Source organism: Ctenocephalides felis, unplaced genomic scaffold (genome assembly GCF_003426905.1).
Source record: "Ctenocephalides felis isolate EL2017-DRISC unplaced genomic scaffold, ASM342690v1 CF-g0.4_SCAFFOLD_01604, whole genome shotgun sequence".
NCBI lineage: Eukaryota > Metazoa > Arthropoda > Insecta > Siphonaptera > Pulicidae > Ctenocephalides > Ctenocephalides felis.
This window is the reverse complement of record NW_020537758.1, coordinates 31,084,894-31,105,425: the sequence shown is the minus strand read 5'-3', so window position 1 is coordinate 31,105,425 and position 20,532 is coordinate 31,084,894. Positions and strand designations below refer to the sequence as shown.

Sequence of the window (20,532 nt, the reverse complement as noted above, 5' to 3'; positions counted from 1 at the left end):
AAGAAACTTTTTGCTTGTATTGCCGAAAAAATTATTACTGGTTTACATTCATGTGCAAAAAAATCCGTAATTAATTTTGTTAAAATTATTAATATTTAAATAACATTAAAATTAAAGAAAATCATATATAAAAAAAACGTAACATAGTAGTGGTTTTAAATGTAATATAGTAGTGGTTTTAACTTGATATTTTCTGTCGATTGAGATCATCTGACATCTAAAAGTTAATGAAAATCTTTTCAGTGATCCTAACTAGTGAAATCATTTCTATACAGCAATGAAATCTAAAAATCACGGTTAAGGATCAAAAAATTAAATAAAAAATATGACGTTGAAATATCTCTGGACGCTCTCAAAAGAAAAGAATAAAAATCGAGATGGGTGAACAATGATCGCACGCAACCAGACTGCTTAAAATGCACAGACCAAAAAAATGTTATCGAACCAGTTATTATGCGTTTAGCTTTACCATCATTGGACGTTTGCGTTCGTATTCAACGTAAATAATGAATAACAAGAAAATATATAATTCATTACATAAATAATATATTATGTAAGAACGAAATGAAATAACATAAAATGTAGATAAATAACTCACAAATTATTTAGGCGTAAAACACAAAAACATATTCAATAATAATACATCAACTACCGTTTTGTTACCTCACCTTTATACCCTTTTTGTCTATTATTTTATGATAATTTATTATTAAATTATATTATTTCTTATATATTTTTTTATTACTTGATCCAATGAAGCAGAGCCAAATTGAGACTCGAAACGTATCGAAATTGTTTACAAATAATTATAATAAACGTCATTTAGTTTTTTTGTAATTTTATTATCCAGATGGATGCAAGGTTTTTCAAGTGTGTATCCAATTACAATCAATGTTAAGTGCCATGATTTAAAAATTTTATTATCTATGTAAGTTTCGAATCTTTAGTGCAATAAATAGAAATATTGAGTGCAATAAAAAAACATTATTGAATACAACAAATACATTCTTATAAAAGCATAGTAAAATGGAAAAAAAAAACTAAAATAGACCAAAATAATATTTATGTTTATATATGATATGTTAAACATATCACCATTAATTATCAAGCAATTAATATTGCTTTCCCTTCATTTCAACTTATTATTTAGATTTTTTTAATTATTTGAAATCCAACTTGCTGATTTTATGTTTATTCGACGTTTTAAGTTATTCGCAATCGTTTGAGACCGACCAGACAGAAGTATGTAGTGTGTAAACGTAATTCGTTCGTCTACGTTTTAGCCAAAAATTCTGAATCTGTTCAGAAGATGGGCTTTTTCTTTGCCTTCCAAGATTTTATATACAATGTTTTGCAGCCTGCAACCAAATTAATTAATTTTATGATTTTTTGAAATCCAAGTTAACTCGTGATTCAGCTGAATTTTTATAAAATCTGTTTTCTCTAAATTCTAGGAAAATGCTATAAGGCTTCATGTAAGAGTATTTACATAAAATGCTGTACGAGTTAATATTACAAGCGCCTTCGTACGTAGTTTATTCATCGTTTGGTTTGTTCCGAGGTTCTATATAATTAGAAGCATACTGTGCAATTTCAAGTAGAAAACATTGCCTATTATATATGCTACAAACCGCACATGTTGAACGGCACAGGCGCGTATACTCCGAAATTATGGTACATTGTGATGAAGAAGTTGAATTTGCATCACAAAAGTAGAGTCGTTCATGTATTATCCGATAATGATTCTGAAAAAAAATAGCGAGATATTATTCTCATCTAATATATCATGCTACTCACTTATAGTAACATAATGCCATTTCTTCAACGGTATGATGGTACAAAGGTGCCATAAAATTGAATTATTTTGATTGCTATTTACAATTTCAATAAAAAAGTCAATATCAATCGAGATCCACAAACTTTTAAAATTGTGACTATAGTTTTGAAGTTATGACACTGCCCCCGTTTCTTCTTCCAAGCCTAGTTTCGTAGGCCTATAATAGGTTAGAATGTCTGTTAAGACCTTGATCTCTATCATCAAAAATAGTTTCACCAAAATCGTAAAAAAAATTCAAAAATTAACACTTTCCTCTCGCGAATTCCGGAAATCTCAAAGCTGCGGCATCCGAGTGGAAAGGGTTAATGACGAAGAAACGAATCGGTTGATCTTTACCAAAAGCTATTCAGCACGATTCCCAACTGAACGGTTTAGATCGGTTTCAAATTTTTAAAATAAATTACTTCGAAAGCATTCATAAATAAATATTCATTAGCCAGTTCTGTGGCAATATTTTTTTTATAAAATAAATATTTTTACAGAACACCGCTTTTTAATTATTGTAAAAGCGCATGAAACAATCTGCATGCATAGAATAGTATGAAAAATAAAATCATATCCGTAAATTTTATTCGACGATATATATTTCAATAATTTTTTTTTTTAATTTGAAAATTTGCTTTATTTGTCTTAAATACATACATTGATTTTTACATAAAGATACAAATTGTATACACCTATTCTGGGAATATCATTATACTATCATAATATAATATTGTTTGCATATATATATATATATATATATAATTGTTTCAATTAGCTTATATAAGTATGAAAAGAGCTATTAAAAACATACTGCCATCAAGTATATTTCAATAAAACCAGAAAGAAATTGCATATTTCAAATTAAAATGAACTTTTCTCGGATAGATTTCATAATAAAAACTGAAAAACGGTCTTGATATAACCATTTACTTTTTATTTGAATATAAAATGCATATACAAAATAAATAACTTTTGAACATAAGAATATAAAAATATTTTATTTTTCTTTGTATCACTATAGTGATATAAATATTTATAAATAATAAATATTTTTTTAAAGTATTCTTGGAGATTAATTAATTTTGATTGTACGTATAATAAGGCATAATTGTCTTTTATATAATTATTAAATGCATACCTCACATATAGTCATATCAATATCAAATCAATATCACACATAGATAAAATGATCCAAAATAAAATTGGTGTAACATTTTTATTTTTAATTTCTGTTTTTACAATACATGTACATATACAATACATTGCAATGACACAATAATATTGATTCGAAAAATAAGCCATTATAATATATATATATATAACATTATATAAAAGCATTTCATCATTTTTTCTTTGTTTTTAATACCATTATGCACCTGCCTCTCACAGATCGAAGGAAATAGACAAGATCATCAAACATCTGTTGAGATGCGATGCACGTGTATTAAATGTGATTAGATAATCGTTATAAGAGGCTCTGTTTTTAATCATTTTTATATGAATCAACCTATATCATATTTTTGTACAAAAAAGCATATAATTTGGGGACTTCTAACAACAATTGTCGGGGCTACGCCTACGTTTATATATCTTTCCGAAACTAAGTAACTCATATATATATATATATATATATATATATATATATATATATATATATATATATATATGCTTTGTGATTATCTATACATTTCATGTATTTTACTCCTTCGGTCACTTTACTGAATCATCATATATTCTCCTATCCGCCAGCCATTGAACCATTTAGCCGATAATCTAATTTCCTACAGGACCTGATCCTTTCTGATGGGAAAGGATTTAGGGAATACTGCAATTACGACGGAAAATGCCATATAACGAACGACTGGAATCCAATTGGAATCTAATCAAGTGTCTGTTCAGATGTGACGAACAGAAGCGAATAAACCTTGAAATGGCTTTAATGCAATATAAATTTGCAACTTTGGAAGAAGAGATAGAAATTGCAGCAATGAAATTGTGGTCAGGGTAGAAATGTGTGCGGATGGTTTTGTATCCATATTTATATTGATAAAATATATACATATATAAAAATAAATACTCCGCTTGAATAGCAATTAAACATTTGACTTACCTTCATTTTTCCGCCTTTTGAGGCGGCCGAGGGGCGGCCAAATAGAAAAAAACAACAAATTCAAAGGCGGCCATAACAAAAAGTGGTCGTAATAAATAGCTGTCGCATTAAAAGTCTACTGAATTAAAAGGCGGCCAACTCATTCGCTGCCGTATTGAAAGTCCGCTGTATATATCTAAAAAAACACCGTAGTAAAAATCAGCCAAAATCGGCCGCATTTAATGCGAGATCGAATAAAAAATAGGCAACTCTAAGCTCTGTTCACAAATAATTTTTAAGTGTATAAACTTGGTGTAAGTGGCAAGTTGCGTGAACTCTCCAACATGTGTAAATAATCCACTTAAATATAAAAAATATATTAATTCAAGAGTACATTGCAATGTGAAAAACTATCGCAATTCTTGCCTGTTTATGTTCGTTCGTTAGGTGTGAATGCACCTTCATGTGCATTCATACCATAGAACAGGGCTTCAAGCTTAGGAAATTTTAAAATATATATTAACCGTAGATGCAGATGTAATATTGTACTATTTTACAATGTAAATAAAATAAGGATTAAAGAATACGTACCCATTCATTTCACATATATATAATTGGAAACGTTGACGAAATATCGGTCTTTTTAAAACACAATAAATAGAATAACAAAACTATATATTTATTGCATAGAAGAAATAAAATTTTATAACATTTTTTTACAAGAAAACAAAACTATATCTATATATTCAATAGAAAAAATAAACTTTTGTAACAATTTTTTTAATAAAAACATATTATTAACATTAAGCTATATTAATTTGACGGATGTGGTTGTTTGTTTTTACACAAATAAATAAATCTAGGCTCAATTTGAGTTAGTGCAGATCGTAATAAATTTTCAACGTTTATTAAAGTTGAATGGTGATTTGATTTTATATAAGTTAATGTGAAAAAGGCTGATTCACATAAATATGTTGTACAAAATGGCAGTTATTTGTTCATTACCATTTTCGATAGTAGATGATATTCTGATTTGATTTCAATCTAAAATTCATGCACAGGCACTTGTAAAATCTAAGTCGCAAGGTAGTATCACTTGTTAATTCGGCAAATTTTTCTTGCGCCTTTCGTGTATACTAATTTTAAAATTTTATTTATAATGATTGAAAAGTATCAGATCTTTGAGACTCCTCTGCAGTAGTCTCGCGACCCCCCTGGGGGTCGCGACCCACACTTTGAGAAGCCCTGTCATAGATCATCTTTTGACATTTTTGTACCTGAGAAATGTATGGGGACTAGCAGTCCATGTATATAAGGTCTATGGTTAAAACAGGTAAAATAATAGGAGGGAATTGGCAAAGCGGGCGCTGAGGATCCCTGGTAATAATGTATATTAAATTATTACTAAAAAAAATGTAATTTAGATATTATAATTACTAAATATCTAATAAAATATAATACGAAATTATAAAAATTGTAGGCAACATTATTGGAACAATTAGAAAAAATCCGAAGTAGTATTGTACTTTTACCGCGGATAGTATATATTAATTTTTTCTGAATTTGTTGTACCGTTTAAAAGACTTTAATTTCCAATTTAGTGTAGAAATTGAGACTCATCATTTTATTTAAAGCAGTTAAGAACATTTAACAACACTCATATTGATGTTTATGCATTTTGGTGTGAAGAGTAATTTAAAAAACATACTTATTATTTTTGGGTAAACTGTAAATATTAGTAGAGGATTGTAAAAAATTGTAGACATGGGTACAGGACAACGTCTGTCAGATCATATAGTATATATATTAAAATTTAATTTATTTTTTTATGTAATTTATTTATCGACATCCAGGTAGAATTTTCCCAACGTTGTATTCTCCTCAGGAAATTGTTTTCTCCATTCGCCTTTAAAGTATACGACGTTCAACAGCACCATAAACATCCGCTGGAGCAAAATAAATTTGTCAATATGTGATCAAATAAAAATCAATTTTATTAAAAATTTACCACCTACCATGGTTGACCAATTCCGTGATGTGTCGTTATTTTTATTTATTCCATTTGTGAAATCTATAGACACGATATCCGAGTCGTAGGACATTTTGGCAATCGCGTTGAAGCGCTGCCTTGGCTGGATCATGTGGGAAATGTAAATTCTGGTGTCGAAATCTAGATGGTAAGGCAGGATTCTTGGCCTGGAGGAATAAATAGTAATAAAAATATAAGTAATATTAACAATGTTTGAATGTATTCAACCTTTAGTGAAGCTATAATTTTTCCTGCACGTTCCATGTTGCTCTGGTAACTATCAGGAAGGGAGAATAGTCTCAACATTTCTATCAAAATTTAAAAGCACTTCAAAATTATTCATGTATATGAGTGATAAATAAATAAAACAGTGAAAATTTGTCTGTATATTTAAAAATATAAAAATATTTAACAAATTTTATACTTGAGAAAGGAAAAGCAAACAAGTGTACTGTAAAACACAGGTTAGTGAAAGAAAATAAAATTTATTCTACACCAAATTTATTTATTTCAATAACCAACGACTAATTCATTGCAGTGTAAATTTTTAGAGAGTTTACTAAAAGAATGGAATATCGTTATTTAATTCATAAAACCCTTATTGTTAAAATTGAAGATTCAAATAAACGTCGTTTCGATTTCAAAACAAAAGAGGCGTTCGAGTTCCTGAAACGCCATCTTCGACCAAGCGAACGTGCACGCTCTGCAGTCGCACGTCTACAAGTCTTTTGCACATCTATGCTTTGCGACTATAGGAGTTCGGAGAGGGAGTTGTCACTGCGAGTGAGAGTTCATTTCCATCGTGGCGATTGCTGGAAGAAGACATCGAGACGTCGTCGAACACGGACGAGCGGGCCTGACCCTTCGCTGTCTGTGGAGTACTGCGACCTGCGAGCGTCACCTGGTACGTTGCACTTGTGCTAATTATATTTTTCTTTGCGGATTCACTCGGATTGCATTTCGTGTTTTAAGATGTTTTAGATTTAATTGAAACCTTTCCTCATTTTTGTTTTTTTTTTGAAAACGTGTGCTCGATTTATGTAGTTTTTGCTCAAGTCGTACTACTGTCTAAGACGCACGCCGGATATATTTTATCTAATTATTTTATTTTGCATCATTTGGTGCCCACTGTTGAATAAAACTACATATTATTATTTTGTTGACTGGGCAAGAGTTCACAATTGAATGGCTGGCGGTCATTGTGCAGAAGAAATAATCGAAAGTAATAGTAAAAAGTTGTGAAAGTAAAAAATGACTGTTAATTCATTTTGTGAATTACTATGAGTACATTTATACGGATCGTTTAATTTGAAGTCTTATTTATATCATTATCATCTGCTAATTCACTTCAATTTATATATCAGAAGTATTGTGTAAATTGGACCACAATCATAATGTCATCACTAATTTTAAAGCAAAATTAGTTTTCAAAATTAGTTGAAAAAAAGTTACAATTTGAACAACAAATTGACAAAGAATAGTTACAATTTGAATGAATATTTGAATATTTGGTGACACATCAACAATGACATTTAATAATGTATGTATAATCAACTAAATTCAATAATAATTTGTGTATTTTGCAGGTGCGGGTAGGTTTGCGTTTGCTGCTACCAGAGTTCTTCAGTTTTTATACGAACATTGTTACTGTGACGCTCTGAATGTGGTATTTATTGGAATTGCATTTGGCACGAATAGATTTATTAAGCGGTGATTTTGTTCAAGATATTAATTGATCAATACTTTAGTTGTCACTATAACTTTTAGAAATTTACAAAATCATTAGGGCATTGAATTTCATGATTCGAATGATCACGATATGTTTTGCATGTGGGTTAATTTATTAGTTAGGTAGCATCAGTAGTTTTAATATTAATAATAACAAATACTAATACACTAATCTATTCAACTATTGAATAATAATGTGGTCGTTTGAATCATTTGAGATTATGCAATGTGGATTTGACATATTACATTAAATTTTAATTTTCACTGTTTGAAATTCATGTTAATGCATTTCATATAAAACCAAGTGCAATTCTTAAACTGCTAGTAAATTTCTACATTCTATTTCTGGTCATCAAGATGAAATCACATGGAGGCCACAAAAATCATATCAAGCAAATTGTTGAGAATCGAATGGCCAAGTATCGATTGAAAATTGAACACTGACTCACTTCACCAGGAATCGCTCTGAAAATAATTTAAAAAGTACGTTTTTATCCATAATCAGTATAAATATGAACAATAAATAACATGTTTATTTTTTTTTCAGGTCCTTGCAACTACTGCTGCTCTGCACACAGACTCCTTCACCAGGAATCGCTCTGAAAATAATTTAAAAAGTGCATTTTTATCCATAATCAGTATAAATGTAAACAATAAATAATGTTTATTTTTTTCCAGGTCCTTGCAACTACTGCTGCTCTGCACACAGACTCCTTCACCAGGAATCGCTCTGAAAATAATTTAAAAAGTACGTTTTTATCCTTAATCAGTATAAATGTGAACATTAAATAACATGTTTATTTTTTTTTTCAGGTCCTTTCAAATACTGCTGCTCTGCACACTGACCCTTTCACCAGGAATCGCTCTGAAAATATTTTAAAAAGTACGTTTTTATCCATAATCAGTATAAATGTGAACAATAAATAACATGTTTATTTTTTTCCAGGTACTTTCAACCACTGCTGCTCTGCACACTGACCCCTTCACCAGGAATCGCTCTGAAAATAATTTAAAAAATACGTTTTTATCCTTAATCAGTATAAATGTGAACAATAAATAACATGTTTATTTTTTCCAGGTACTTTCAACCACTGCTGCTCTGCACGCTGACTCACTTCACCAGGAATCTTTCCAGAAACATGTTACCAGGTATGGTCTTTAACCATATCAGTATAAATGCAAACATTCCTATAATGTTTCTTTCTTTTTTGCAGATCTTCTCGATCCAACTATTACTGCTCTGAAGCCTTAAAATCATTCACGTGAATGACTCGCAAGTGGTTTTTTTCAATGACTGTCTATAATTATGCATGATTAACTTAACTCTTATTAACTCAATAACATGACTAACCTCACTAACTTAATTAGGCAGTTAATATAAAAACCACTTGTTGAGTTTTACTATGAAGGTCTTAATGGGGTTACGTGGAAGACACCGCTGCATGATTAGTCAGGTAATTTATTCTTCATAGTATATTTTATGAACCTTGTTACTAATTCATTGTTTTCGTTTATAGGGTAACCAACTTCAAGCCAAGTGCTCTTCAACGCTCAAGTTGCTCATGAGTGAGAACAATCATTTGATCTACTAATTATGCTGTCCGTCCGTCCGTCCGTCTCTTCACCAGAGAAGATGCCTACTATGATTTATTAAAGTTAAGATAAATTAAAGTTAAGTGCTTAGATGTTAATGAAATAATGAATAAATATATTGTATTTAATTTAATTTGTTTTAATTTAATTATGAGCCACTTTACGGCCAAATCACATTATGCTGTAACGTAAATTACAGAAATATTTAAACATGTCTACATTTTAAAAATTTCTTGTGTTATTAATAGGGATACTTATTGAGTGCACTTTTTAGTGTAGACAATTGTGTAAAACAGTTTCTTTACTGTTTGGGTTTTTGCAACCATCTTGCCGCATCTTGGTTAAGCTCTTTATACCTTAGCTTTGACTCGGTAGAACTCTGCGTCATTGCTTTGACTCGATAGAAACGCGTTGACAATAGACTTTGCTTTTTTCTAAACCCTTATGTTAGTCGAGTGCCTTAAACATTTAATGTGTCAAACCGATGTTCTCTTGTTTAAATATTATACTTTCTATTATTTCTTTAAACGGTGCACTTTTTTTCTTATTGTTAGCTATAAATATCACTTAATTTAATATCATACTGTGTTATTATTATATATACTATAATATATATATATATATATATATATATTATATATATATATATTATACAATTAGACAAATGTTAATGTATTTTAGTCATTTTTATTACTGTAATTGTATGAATAAATTAATATAATTGTATTATTGTATTATATGTATGTGTGGATACAAATTTCCAGTCACGTTTTAGGGCGCACGGATCAACGGATTTGAATGGTTCAAAAAAACATTCGATTTCTATTGATAGGGAAAAGAGCTGATTAGTTTTTGGCAAAGGCAGGTCCAGCCGTTTCGAAGATACGGAGCAAAGAGTGCAGAAAATAGAAATCGAATTTTTGAGAGAACGGAGTATCCGATTTGCATGATCTAAAAAACATTCAATTAGTAATGATTGGGAGAAGTGTTTATTAGTTTTTGGCAAAGGCAGGCCCAGCCATTTTGAAGATACGTAGCTAAATATGTAAAAAATAGCAGTTTTTGAGAGAACTAAGCGTCCGATTTAAATGATTCAAAGAACTTTCTGCTTGTCTTAACAAAATAATTGATTTTGTAAAAAAAAATTTGTTCCAATTTTTTTTTTTGTTTGTTTTTAGTTTTTTGTATATCGAAAATATTTCAGATTTTATTTTATTATTTTATATTAGACAATGATACAATATTTATAATAATCTATTAGAAAACATTCAGTATTCAACGGGAAGTTCCAGCAATTTGCCTTAAGGCACGGTGCCATAATAGCCTCAAGACAGAATTCCACTTACAGCTAGTTAAATACTGTGATACATTGATTGGAAGTTTTGAATAAAACTAACTGAACTTTATTTGGAGTGTTTCATTTCACACAATTTTCAGTGATATATGTTAGAAACACACCGTATAGGTATAGGTATTATAAACATTAATATATTTGTTGATGTTATCATAAACATTAATGTACTCATTAATTCGTTTTTCGGCGAGGATTTATTATTTTGAATAAATTTCATAAAATATATTACAATTTTTGTAATCTAATTCTATTATGATCAATGCAGTTAATGAAGTTACGACTTTGATCATTTCAAATAGACTAATCTATGGTTATTCACTCATTCCAAACATGTCAAAAATGATAACACTTTTCACTCAGTTTAATCTATACTATTATTCAAAGTGTTAATTAGTTCATTTTAATTAATATACTTCAAATATTGGTCAGTTTTACTTAACTTTGGACTTATACAATAAAGATCAACTTCTCAAACTTTTCAACTTTTCTTGCTCTTTTGCACAATGATATCTTCATTGTTATTGAGAATATTTTATTTTTATTAGGTTATTTTATTATTATATTATTTGTATTAATTTTCACCGACATGTTTACTCTACCACCCCTTCTCCTTACTTTACACTACCTTAACCTAATACCTACCTATGTTAAGAACTAATACTCTTATACCTTGCTTACCTTTACCACGTCTCGAACCTGCTACCACGTTCTCTCCAGTGACTACCACCTCCTAACGAGCGACGCCACGACGATCACATTAGTACACCGTTGCAAAGTAGATGATATTGTATATTTTAAACGAAAAAAAACTAACAGGTCATGTGGCCAAATAAAAGTTGGGTTTGTATGGCCTGTGTTGGCGTAATGGGTAGAGTGATGGCTTCGTACCATAAAGGTACCGAGTTCGAATCATACCTCAGGACAAAAAAAGAGTATTGTTCACGTTGTGGTATTTATTTAGTGTTAAATAATAACACAAAATTAATATTTAGATATAACAAACTAACAAGTCATGAGGCCGAAAGAAAGCAGAATCGATGTGGCCTGTGCTGGCGTAATTGGTAGAGCGATGGATTCGTACCCAAAGAGTGCCGAGTTCGAACCATGGAATTTATTATTTATTGTAAGATAGCACAAAGATAAAATTTGGATTTAATAAACTAACAGGTCATGAGGCCGAAAAAAAGCAGATTCGGTGTGGCCTGTGTTGGCGTATTGCTAGCGTGCTAGCTTCATGTCAACAGGGTACCGAGTTCGATTCACACCTCCGGACACAAAACGCAAAATAGCGTGACTGTTGACGCTGTGGAACGAGGTATGCACGGAATCACATCCGTTCGAATTTGTGACCCCAGGCAGGTATGCTCCCCTCGATCTCGATTGAGAGGAGAGATACGCGCGAGAATCCCGTGTCATCCCCTAATGAACCCCGCAGCAGCCCCGAAAAGGGGCGAGGGGGGATTATAGGGGGGTGTGGGGTTTCGCGAACCGCGACCCTGTGGTCCGACCCTCCGGAAAAGGGAGAGGGGGGACTATAAGGGGGTGAGGGTTCCGCGCGACGACCACCACTGGGTCGCGCTGGTTGAAAAGCGGGTGCGACACAGGTTGGGTCGGTGTGCGAGTCCCCGGAGCACCCCCGAGTGCGATGATGGGGATGTGGGTGAGATGTGGGGTGAGGAAGGAAGGGAGGGGGAAGAGGGATAATGAAGGTGTAAGGGGGATGGATAGAGCAGATAGAGGAGGAGGAAGGAGGGTGGGAGAGAGAGGAGGGGGTGCGGGGGGTAGAGAAGATGGGGAGAGATGAAGGGGAGGAGGGATGAGAGCGGGGGAGAGAGAGGAGAGCGGAGTGAAGCGGGGTATGAGTGACGGGATCCGACGGGGCGGAGATCTCGTATCCGACTAACGCATCGTATATGATACGCATGATCGTTTTCTCCTCTCCTCTCATCCTCTCTCTCCCCTTCCTTCTCTATCTTTCTTCTCTCTCCCCTCTCCTCTCTTCTCTCCTATCTCCTCCCTCCCCTATCTCTCTCTCCCCTTATCTCTCTCCCCCTATCTCTCTCCCCCCCCTTATCTCTCTCCTCCTCTTATCTATCTCCCCCTATCTCTCCCACCACCCCTATCTGTCCTCCTCATATCCTTCCACCCCTTTTTCCCTCGTCACCGCATTTTCCTCACCCCACATCCCCATCATCGCACTCGGGGGTGCTCCGGGGACTCGCACACCGACCCAACCTGTGTCGCACCCAGCTTTTCAACCAGCGCGACCCAGTGGTGGTCGTCGCGCGGAACCCTCACCCCCCTATAGTCCCCCCTCTCCCTTTTCCGGGAGGGTCGGACCACAGGGTCGCGGATTCGCGAACCCCACACCCCCCTATAATCCCCCCTCGCCCCTTTTCGGGGCTGCTGCGGGGTTCATTAGGAGATGACACGGGATTCTCGCGCGTATCTCTCCTCTCAATCGAGATCGAGGGGAGCATACCTGCCTGGGGTCTCAAATTCGAACGGATGTGATTCCGTGCATACCTCGTTCCACAGCGTCAACAGTCACGCTATTTTGCGTTTTGTGTCCGGAGGTATGAATCGAACTCGGTACCCTGTTGACATGAAGCTAGCACGCTAGCAATACGCCAACACAGACCACACCGAATCTGCTTTTTTTTGGCCTCATGACCTGTTAGTTTATTAAATCCAAATTTTATCTTTGTGCTATCTTACAATAAATAATAAATTCCACGCTTTCCATTTTTTGTCCCGAGGTATGGTTCGAACTCGGCACTCTTTGGGTACGAATCCATCGCTCTACCAATTGTGCCAGCACAGGCTACATCGATTCTGCTTTCTTTCGGCCTCATGACTTGTTAGTTTGTTATATCTAAATATTAATTTTGTGTTATTATTTAACACTAAATAAATACCACAACGTGAACAATACTGTTTTTTTGTCCTGAGGTATGATTCGAACTCGGTACCTTTATGGTACGAAGCCATCACTCTACCCATTACGCCAACACAGGCCATGCAAACCCAACTTTTTTTGGCCACATGACCTGTTAGTTTTTTTTCGTTTAAAATATACAATATCATCTACTTTGCAACGGTGTACTAATGTGATCGTCGTGGCGTCGCTCGTTAGGAGGTGGTAGTCACTGGAGAGAACGTGGTAGCAGGTTCGAGACGTGGTAAAGGTAAGCAAGGTATAAGAGTATTAGTTCTTAACATAGGTAGGTATTAGGTTAAGGTAGTGTAAAGTAAGAAGAAGGGGTGGTAGAGTAAACATGTCGGTGAAAATTAATACAAATAATATAATAATAAAATGACCTAATAAAAATAAAATATTCTCAATAACAATGAATATATCATTGTGCAAAAGAGCAAGAAAAGTTGAAAAGTTTGAGAAGTTGATCTTTATTGTATAAGTCCAAAGTTAAGTAAAACTGACCAATATTTGAAGTATATTAATTAAAATGAACTAATTAACACTTTGAATAATAGTATAGATTAAACTGAGTGAAAAGTGTTATCATTTTTGACATGTTTGAAATGAGTGAATAACCATAGATTAGTCTATTTGAAATGATCAAAGTCATAACTTCATTAACTGCATTGATCATAATAGAATTAGATTACAAAAATTGTAATATATTTTATGAAATTTATTCAAAATAATAAATCCTCGCCGAAAAACGAATTAATGAGTACATTAATGTTTATGATAACATCAACAAATATATTAATGTTTATAATACCTATACCTATACGGTGTGTTTCTAACATATATCACTGAAAATTGTGTGAAATGAAACACTCCAAATAAAGTTCAGTTAGTTTTATTCAAAACTTCCAATCAATGTATCACAGTATTTAATAATACAATTATATTAATTTATTCATACAATTACAGTAATGAAAATGACTAAAATACATTAACATTTGTCTAATTGTATATATATATATATATATATATATATATATATTATAGTATATATAATAATAACACAGTATGATATTAAATTAAGTGATATTTATAGCTAACAATAAGAAAAAAAGTGCACCATTTAAAGAAATAATAGAAAGTATAATATTTAAACAAGAGAAAACATCGGTTTGACACATTAAATGTTTAATCCTTTTAGTGCCGGGCGAAATGGAGGTGCCTATGCGAGAAAAACCGGCCGAATTTCACAGTTTTACAAGGGTTCGGAAAAATGCTTATAAAAACCAAACGAGAAACGATATTTACATGATTCAAAAAGCTGCGTATTATAGATGAAATACAGAACAAAACAATGACACTAGTTTTTTTGTACTCATTTGAGAATTATAGTAAAAACAAAGGTATATATGTTTATAAATGAAGCAAAAGTTGAGTTCTCTCGTACAAAACGTGTTTGCACATACAAACAGCCATCTTTTCACCACAATTTTATATGGGTCAATTATAATGAAGCATATACTTTGTATTTCCAATATATTTTGTAACAAGATAAACAATATTACATAACAAAAATAAAACATAACTTGAAGGTACACGGTAGGCGCCAGGCGGATTATCTCTTTCGAAATATGTAATTGTTATCAGTAATATAACATTGCTGAAACAAAATTATGTTTTCATAAATATTTATATTTATATATTGCAAATGTGTAAAATTTTGTTATTGCAACTCAAACAAATAATTTATTTAGCATTCGTGGCTACTAATGCACACTCCATGCAATCCTTTGTTGCACTTATTGCAAACTGTGCGTGATTTTCTCTTTGGGCCACCATCCTTTCTGCTGCACACCACGCAAACCCTTTCCAGTTTTCCAGGCAGTTTCCGTACTTTACCATCGGTGTTTATGTTAGACTTCGGTACCTCCAAGCGATAGGAAAAGGTCGTCGTCCACAAAGAGTTAAAACGAAAAACTATTTTTTTTAATTCTCTCATAGTGAAATTAGATCATTCATAACGTATTACAAATTTATTCTGAGATAGAGTTCTCTCGCAATGCGAATAGTAAAGCGCTTCGAGGCGCGGGCCGATATATCGGCTCCCGGCACTCAAAGGGTTAAGGCACTCGACTAACATAAGGGTTTAGAAAAAAGCAAAGTCTATTGTCAACGCGTTTCTATCGAATCAAAGCAATGACGCAGAATTCTACCGAGTCAAAGCAAAGGTATAAAGAGCCTAACCAAGATGCGGCAAGATGTTTGAAAACACCCAAACAGTGAAGAAACTGTTCTACACAATTGACTACATTAAAGAGTGCACTCAATAAATATCCCTATTAATAACACAAGAAATTTTTAAAATGTAGACATGTTTAAATATTTCTGTAATTTACGTTACAGCATAATGTGATTTGGCCGTAAAGTGGCTCATAATTAAATTAAAACAACAAATTAAATTAAATACAATATATTTATTCATTATTTCATTAACATCTAAGCACTTAACTATTTAATATATCATAGTAGGCATCTCCTCTGGTGAAGAGACGGACGGACGGACGGATGGACGGACGGACGGATGGACAGCATAATTAGTAGATCAAATGATTGTTCTCACTCATGAGCAACTTGAGCGTTGAAGAGCACTTGGCTTGAAGTTGGTTACCCTATAAACGAAAACAATGAATTAGTAACAAGGTTCATAAAATATACTATAAAGAATAAATTACCTGATTAATCATGCAGCGGTGTCTTCCACGTAACCCCATCAAGACCTTCATAGTAAAACTCAACAAGTGGTTTTTATATTAACTGCCTAATTAAGTTAGTGAGGTTAGTCATGTTATTGAGTTAATAAGAGTTAAGTTAATCATGCATAATTATAGACAGTCATTGAAAAAAACCACTTGCGAGTCATTCACGTGAATGATTTTAAGGCTTTAGGGCAGTAATAGTTGGATCGAGAAGATCTGCAAAAAAGAAAGAAACATTATAGGAATGTTTGCATTTATACTGATATGGTTAAAGACATACCTGGTAAAATGTTTCTGGAAAGATTCCTGGTGAAGTGAGTCAGCGTGCAGAGCAGCAGTGGTTGAAAAAACCTGAAAAAAAAATAAACATGTTATTTAATGTTCACATTTATACTGATTGTGGATAAAAACGTACTTTTTAAATTATTTTCAGAGCGATTCCTGGTGAAGGGGTCAGTGTGCAGAGCAGCAGTATTTGAAAGAACCTGAAAAAAAATAAACATGTTATTTAATGTTCACATTTATACTGATTAGGGATAAAAACGTACTTTTTAAATTATTTTCAGAGCGATTCCTGGTGAAGGAGTCTGTGTGCAGAGCAGCAGTAGTTGCAAGGACCTGAAAAAAAATAAACATTATTTATTGTTTACATTTATACCGATTATGGATAAAAATGCACTTTTTAAATTATTTTCAGAGCGATTCCTGGTGAAGGAGTCTGTGTGCAGAGCAGCAGTAGTTGCAAGGACCTGAAAAAAAAATAAACATGTTATTTATTGTTCATATTTATACTGATTATGGATAAAAACGTACTTTTTAAATTATTTTCAGAGCGATTCCTGGTGAAGGGGTCAGTGTGCAGAGCAGCAGTGGTTGAAAGTACCTGGAAAAAAATAAACATGTTATTTATTGTTCACATTTATACTGATTATGGATAAAAACGTACTTTTTGAATTATATTCAGAGCGATTCCTGGTGAAGGGGTCAGTGTACAGAGCAGCAGTAGTCGAAAGAACCTGAAAAAAATAAACATTGTTTATTGTTCACATTTATACTGATTATGGATAAAAACGTACATTTTGAATTATTTTCAGAGCGATTCCCGGTGAAGTGAGTCAGTGTTCAATTTTCAATCGATACTTGGCCATTCGATTCTCAACAATTTGCTTGATATGATTTTTGTGGCCTCCATGTGATTTCATCTTGATGACCAGAAATAGAATGTAGAAATTTACTAGCAGTTTAAGAATTGCACTTGGTTTTATATGAAATGCATTAACATGAATTTCAAACAGTGAAAATTAAAATTTAATGTAATATGTCAAATCCACATTGCATAATCTCAAATGATTCAAACGACCACATTATTATTCAATAGTTGAATAGATTAGTGTATTAGTATTTGTTATTATTAATATTAAAACTACTGATGCTACCTAACTAATAAATTAACCCACATGCAAAACATATCGTGATCATTCGAATCATGAAATTCAATGCCCTAATGATTTTGTAAATTTCTAAAAGTTATAGTGACAACTAAAGTATTGATCAATTAATATCTTGAACAAAATCACCGCTTAATAAATCTATTCGTGCCAAATGCAATTCCAATAAATACCACATTCAGAGCGTCACAGTAACAATGTTCGTATAAAAACTGAAGGACTCTGGTAGCAGCAAACGCAAACCTACCCGCACCTGCAAAATACACAAATTATTATTGAATTTAGTTGATTATACATACATTATTAAATGTCATTGTTGATGCGTCACCAAATATTCAAATATTCATTCAAATTGTAACTATTCTTTGTCAATTTGTTGTTCAAATTGTAACTTTTTTTCAACTAATTTTGAAAACTAATTTTGCTTTAAAATTAGTGATGACATTATGATTGTGGTCCAATTTACACAATACTTCTGATATATAAATTGAAGTGAATTAGCAGATGATAATGATATAAATAAGACTTCAAATTAAACGATCCGTATAAATGTACTCATAGTAATTCACAAAATGAATTAACAGTCATTTTTTACTTTCACAACTTTTTACTATTACTTTCGATTATTTCTTCTGCACAATGACCGCCAGCCATTCAATTGTGAACTCTTGCCCAGTCAACAAAATAATAATATGTAGTTTTATTTAACAGTGGGCACCAAATGATGCAAAATAAAATAATTAGATAAAATATATCCGGCGTGCGTCTTAGACAGTAGTACGACTTGAGCAAAAACTACATAAATCGAGCACACGTTTTCAAAAAAAAACAAAAATGAGGAAAGGTTTCAATTAAATCTAAAACATCTTAAAACACGAAATGCAATCCGAGTGAATCCGCAAAGAAAAATATAATTAGCACAAGTGCAACGTACCAGGTGACGCTCGCAGGTCGCACGTACTCCACAGGCAGCGAAGGGTCAGGCCCGCTCGTCCGTGTTCGACGACGTCTCGATGTCTTCTTCCAGCAATCGCCACGATGGAAATGAACTCTCACTCGCAGTGACAACTCCCTCTCCGAACTCCTATAGTCGCAAAGCATAGATGTGCAAAAGACTTGTAGACGTGCGACTGCAGAGCGTGCACGTTCGCTTGGTCGAAGATGGCGTTTCAGGAACTCGAACGCCTCTTTTGTTTTGAAATCGAAACGACGTTTATTTGAATCTTCAATTTTAACAATAAGGGTTTTATGAATTAAATAACGATATTCCATTCTTTTAGTAAACTCTCTAAAAATTTACACTGCAATGAATTAGTCGTTGGTTATTGAAATAAATAAATTTGGTGTAGAATAAATTTTATTTTCTTTCACTAACCTGTGTTTTACAGTACACTTGTTTGCTTTTCCTTTCTCAAGTATAAAATTTGTTAAATATTTTTATATTTTTAAATATACAGACAAATTTTCACTGTTTTATTTATTTATCACTCATATACATGAATAAGTGCTTTTAAATTTTGATAGAAAATTTAGTTCTACATTCCTGCAACACGTGAAGCCATTAAATATTATATAAATACAAACATACAATTTTTTCAAGTTTTAACTTATTAGTTTACAATAAAATTACTAATGATGACACAAACTAGCCACAAAACCTTTGTAAACTAACAAAGTTAGCGCAAAAGAGTCTTACTGTGTACTTATTGAGAGTAGAGTTGGTTAAATATTTTGAAATATAAAAAAATCAAACCAAGGTCAAAAGAAAAATATAAATTAATTAAAAAAATGTTTAATATAACATTTTTCTTTAAATTTCGTTTATTTTAAATAATCAAAATCAAATGACATTCTGTGAGAAAACACAAAATAAGCAATTTGAATTATCTAGTGAAAACAAACCACTCCTTTGCAAAGTTGAAAAACAATTAAATGAATAACATATAATAAATACTACTTTTTACATTTTATGATTATTTTATTTGATCATTACAATTTTTACAAGTGTATTTTAATAATTAATTATTTTATAACTACTTAAGACTAATTTTATAAAAAATTTAGTACAGTAATCTATGTGATTACATATTGATTTGGTCAGTTGGTATAAGTTTTACAATGAAACAAAACTTTAAACAAAATTTTCATTTATCAAACAAGTTTCAAATCTGAATTTACTGTGATCATAATATAACAATTCAAAATTATGTATACAATTGTTCATTATAAAAATATTCTTCAAACAGCTTAAATGGTGTTCATAATAAAATAAAATCAATTTTCAAAATATAGAAAATTCAAAAATTTATTTTTAGAAATGTGAAAATACCATGCTAGATATATGTCGAAACACAAACACACACATACACATCACAAACATTATAAAGTTATTGGTATATATAAGAACGCAAGTAAATATATACACACTGTAATACTATGCTATACATAAATTTAAAATTTTGTTTAAATATACGTTGCATAACTTTAGCTTTTTTATGTCTGTAAAGATAGTTATATATATATATCTCAAATTCATATTACTGCAGGTCAAAATATCAGACAAAAGTTGGAAATTTTGAGACTACTCTCCCTTCCTGATAGTTACCAGAGCAACAGGGAACGTGCAGGAAAAATTATAGCTTCACTAAAGGTTGAATACATTCAAACGTTGTTAATATTACTTATATTTTTATTACTATTTATTCCTTCAGGCCAAGAATCCTGCCTACCATCTAGATTTCGACACCAGGATTTACAGTTCCCACATGATCCAGCCAA

The 20,532-nt window shown here is 32.2% G+C and overlaps 1 protein-coding gene and 1 long non-coding RNA gene across 2 annotated transcripts; one reads left to right on the top strand and one right to left on the bottom strand.

The window, feature by feature from the left end:
• Positions 1-6,743: 6,743 nt before the first annotated feature.
• LOC113372652 lies at positions 6,744-9,117 on the top strand. The gene is made up of 5 exons (XR_003366783.1): positions 6,744-6,844; positions 7,527-7,532; positions 8,026-8,151; positions 8,747-8,817; positions 8,883-9,117. It is a non-coding gene; the product is annotated as an uncharacterized LOC113372652 (long non-coding RNA).
• An 8,150-nt stretch (positions 9,118-17,267) lies between these two features.
• On the bottom strand, positions 17,268-19,026 carry LOC113373633. The gene is made up of 5 exons (XM_026613918.1): positions 18,879-19,026; positions 18,689-18,805; positions 17,928-18,007; positions 17,383-17,508; positions 17,268-17,322 (listed from the first exon to the last, which is right to left on the bottom strand). Exons 1-4 carry the CDS (start codon positions 19,024-19,026, stop codon positions 17,422-17,424), a joined length of 432 nt encoding a protein of 143 aa, XP_026469703.1. The 3' UTR covers positions 17,268-17,322; positions 17,383-17,421.
• Between the last annotated feature and the right edge of the window lie 1,506 nt (positions 19,027-20,532).